At 41.2% G+C, this 4,048-nt stretch overlaps 1 protein-coding gene across 1 annotated transcript in view; it reads right to left on the reverse strand.

Annotated features, from left to right (window-relative positions):
- Window positions 1–4,048, reverse strand: part of LOC107085063 (asc-type amino acid transporter 1-like) — a 43,822-nt gene continuing 39,774 nt past the window's right edge. Inside the window, exons 4-10 of the mRNA XM_015375205.1 lie at window positions 3,863–3,988; window positions 3,495–3,772; window positions 3,248–3,351; window positions 3,008–3,104; window positions 2,755–2,904; window positions 1,782–1,959; window positions 1–1,694 (exon numbers count right to left, since the gene is read on the reverse strand). Of these exons, the coding sequence (XP_015230691.1) occupies window positions 1,597–1,694; window positions 1,782–1,959; window positions 2,755–2,904; window positions 3,008–3,104; window positions 3,248–3,351; window positions 3,495–3,772; window positions 3,863–3,988 (1,031 nt within the window). The 3' untranslated portion in view covers window positions 1–1,596. The remainder of the gene's footprint in view (window positions 1,695–1,781; window positions 1,960–2,754; window positions 2,905–3,007; window positions 3,105–3,247; window positions 3,352–3,494; window positions 3,773–3,862; window positions 3,989–4,048) is intronic.

Here is a 4,048-nt window from a genome sequence, read left to right on the forward strand (position 1 = left end):
AGGGAAAGCCATCTTTTATAAGCCGCTATATTTAATAACAGTTTCATTGTTATTATTGTACAACTTTACATGTTTTTTTTTTTAACAGACAACAGGGGCAACACACATCAATCAGGTAGTGTGTAAAGACATCGCAACACGTCTGAGGAATGTAATCTTAGAAGGAGTCCGTGGCTCGTTTCTCTTCACACAGTATTTACAAATAGCAAAAATAACCGCGCCTGGACATTAGACAGATGTGTTGATAAGTTTATAGAGCCTTCTTTATAGCCTAGTTACCAGCTTATACATGTATTTATGGCCTTTTTAAAGCACCACAAGTTCAATTCCTGCACAAACTTCTCTGGTTTACATCTTGTTAAACAAAACCAGAGGCCTCAACCTTCATCTTCTGTTGTCTTTGCAAAATGCTGTAAAAAGCGGCAGAATCAGTTACCTTACTTTTACAGGTAATGGTACTGACCCAGTAGTAATGGCACTAAGATCCCCAAAGAGTTTAAAAGGACAGTTTGAACATTGTGGAAGTTTGACAAGTTATCAGAGCCAGTTCCCCTAAAAAAAAATAAGTCAGATTGTAGTGAGATTATAAAAAAAAGGGAGTAGCCGAGTACAATGGAGAGCTACTGCCTAATATGGAAAAAGAAGTTCAACGAAATTCAGCAAAATAGCTCGTAAACTGGCCGCGAAATGTTCTCCTGCAAAACTATACAGGGATGAAATGGAGCCAAATGTCAGAGGAAAAGGAAACTGCCTTTGATGACTCAAATCTAGACCAGCTCTTCAAATGCAAGCGATTTCACCAGCGCCACCATGTGGCCGGATGATGTAAAAATCTGACAACATGAATTCAAGTAAGTTTTAGTACGTCGAGTCGACTAGGATCTGTCCCAGTGTAAAATATCAGTACCTTAAGTTAGTTGGCAGGTAGCATGAAAGTGGGTGTAGGCCTGTGTACGTCGGAGCATCCGTCAGCTAATGCTGTCCAACAACAGCTTTACATACAAGTACTATATGGTTACAAGGTTGACTTCTGAAGTCTGAGAACGTCTTGGTTGTGCGAGCACCTTTACAGAGTTTAAAAACTGGGAAAGTGTCCGAAAAATCTTTTGAAGGCTACTTCGGAAAAACCACAAATTCATTAACGTTCAACCCTGAAAGCTTCACATCTTCCTCGTGTCTCTCATGTTCCGTCTTTGCTAGGAGAGATAAATATTTTAAAAACCCAATAAGGCACATATGGTGTCTCTCAGTAAATAGTTGAAACAGACTGAAGATGAAATGAGCAGAATATTTGTAGCGTAGGAAAGAATGACCAGACAGAGAAGTTTGTAACTGACCAATGAGAAACAAGAGTAATTAGTCAAACAGGGTCTGAGGCAGCAGTAGCAATAAAAATATGGCTAAATGCAGAAAATGTTTGCATATTCATCTTAAAAGTATCTCTCCTTTGAAACGTTCTCCGTCTCAGCTCCATTCAGCAAAATGTACAACATATGACAGCAACTCTTCTCAATGCACACAGCAGCGCAAACTAACACCAAAAAACAAAGTGCAGATGTGGATGCAGAAAACGAGAGCCCTGTTTGCCTTCACTGCTCAGTCGACGGCTTTGGCAGTGAGGGGTTCAGTCTCTGAGGAGTCTTCCTGTGGAAACACAACATAACACAGCTTCTGGCCCAGGTACGTCACCCTTTCTGCAAGACAACAGAGGTCAGAGCTGAGAGGATTTTCTTCCAACGGAGAAACACTTCAGGGGGAAACGGTAAACAGTTAAAGCTTACCGAGCAGGATGTAAATCCATTTGGGTTTTTCCTTCCACTGAACTCCCACAAAGTAAACGGGGACACCAGTCAGCATGATGACCATCCCCAGGCCACACACCACCGGCTCAGAGTACAAACTGCAGCCCAGCAACACGGCCCAGAAAATCAGGTAGGTGATGGGGACCAACAGGTTTACCTGCACGGAAGAAAAACAGGCACAAATCTTAACATCCGTTACTTACACACAACATGCTGAGATTAAATAATAATTTTTATTTTTTATTTATCCTTTATTTAACCGGGTAATACCCATTGAGATTAAAAATCTCTTTTGCAAGGGAGACCTGGCCAAGATAGGCATCAAAATTACATCACATCATTACATACGTACAAAGACACACACACATAAAAGCCAAATATGCACTTACAATAAAATTTCAATTAAAACATTGACTTGTGAGGGAGTCCAACTCAAAACATCTCATTCTCAGCTTAAAAGTATTCAAAGGAACCAATTTACTACGTTTCAAGTTATTGAATGCATATATAATATATCACCATAGTCCAGCACAGTTAAAAAAGTGGATGCCACCAACCGTTTTTACATTAAAAGAAAAGGACAGCTTATTTCGAAAATAAAAACCCAATTTTAGTCTCAAACATCCAAATATGACATATACTAAATATAAAATAAACCAGGCAGCTAGGATAAGAATGCATTTGAAGAAAAAAAAAAAATACTAAAATAAAATCCACACAAATTACAAGTCCAAAGAAAATATGCAAGTCTCCATTTAGGACACTAGATGGCAGCAAATATTGGAGTCTGCCTATGAAGGTTACTTGATTGTGGATAAGTAATGTCACAGATCTCTGTCATCATGTCCTGATCAGTAAATCTATCAACTGGTGGACGTATGAAATGTTCTTATTAGGGCTACAACATTCCTGACACATGGACACTGAGTGAGATAAAAAGCATCAGCTGTACCTTAATGGGTCTGGCCAGGTTGGGTCTCTTTTTACGCAGGTAAAGCAGGCCAGCGATGGTTACCCCATAGGACAGGTAGTTGATGAAGGACACGTAATTGATCAGGTTGTGCGTCTCTCCAAGGCACAGGATGAGTACCGTGGCAAGGCACTGGAGGACAAACAGAAGGTACATGTTAAACTAAAATAAGAAAACACACCAATTAGTACTTAAATAAGTTTTCTAGAATGTAATAAACATGAAGAGCACTTACACAGACGAGCAGAGCAGGGATTGGTGTGCAGTTTTTCAGATGGATCATAGCCAGGAGGTATGGCAGATGACCTTCTCTGGCTCCAGAGAAGCATAATCTAAAAATAAAGAAAATAATATAATAACTTAGTGTTTTATAGACTGTGCCATTTTTATTCCATGAGGCATTTAACATACAAAATTAAAAGACTTTAAACATTATTGAAGCAGTAATAAAATCCTTGCGGAGGTTCTGTTGTACCTGGAAGAAGTGAACAAATATCCGTTGATTCCTCCGAAGGTGGACAGAGCTACAGAGATGGGCATCACCCAGGAAAACATGCCCAGCAGCTTTTCTCCAAAAGTCTGAAACAAAACAACAAAAGATGTTTTAGAAAAGCGGGGAATCCACCCCTCGCTAAACTCAAGCCTGACAGAAGTATTCACACCCCCTTAAAAGGTGGCACATTACAAACAACAGCTTCAAAGCAGGAATAGTTTGAGCTCACCACTGCAACAGCGTTAGAGGTGAGCAGCTCCTCTGGAGTCATGGAGGTGAAGTAGGCGATGTTGGTCAAGGTGTAGACCAGCGTCACCAGTGGGATAGAGATGTAGATGGCAAGGGGCAGGTTCTTGCGCGGCTCCACGACCTCCTCTGTGACGTAGTTGAGAAAATTCCAGCCGCTGTAGGCAAAGGAGGCTTGTAGGAAGGCCAGGGCTATCTGTCCAAACGAGGGATCCTGACTGAACTCAAAGGCCGCGCTGGGCACCAGGGCATCGTAGTGACCTGGGGGGAGACGGAGGAAGGACGATCTTTTAACTTTAGTAAAGCTAACTTTAGTATTCCCGTCACTCTGTTTCATACATCTGTGTTTACCTTTGAAGATCTGCACCAGTCCGACCACGATGATGAGCGCTAGAGCCAGAAGCTTCCCTACAGTGAAAATATCCTGAATCCTTGTTGCCCAGCGAACACTGGAGCAGTTCACCCAGGTCAGGAACACTGTCCACACAAAAACATACAAACTAAAGTTATACAGCACATCTCATTCAACAGTAGCCT

This window comes from Cyprinodon variegatus, unplaced genomic scaffold (genome assembly GCF_000732505.1).
Source record: "Cyprinodon variegatus isolate N-32 unplaced genomic scaffold, C_variegatus-1.0 Scaffold114, whole genome shotgun sequence".
Taxonomy (NCBI): Eukaryota; Metazoa; Chordata; class Actinopteri; order Cyprinodontiformes; family Cyprinodontidae; genus Cyprinodon; species Cyprinodon variegatus.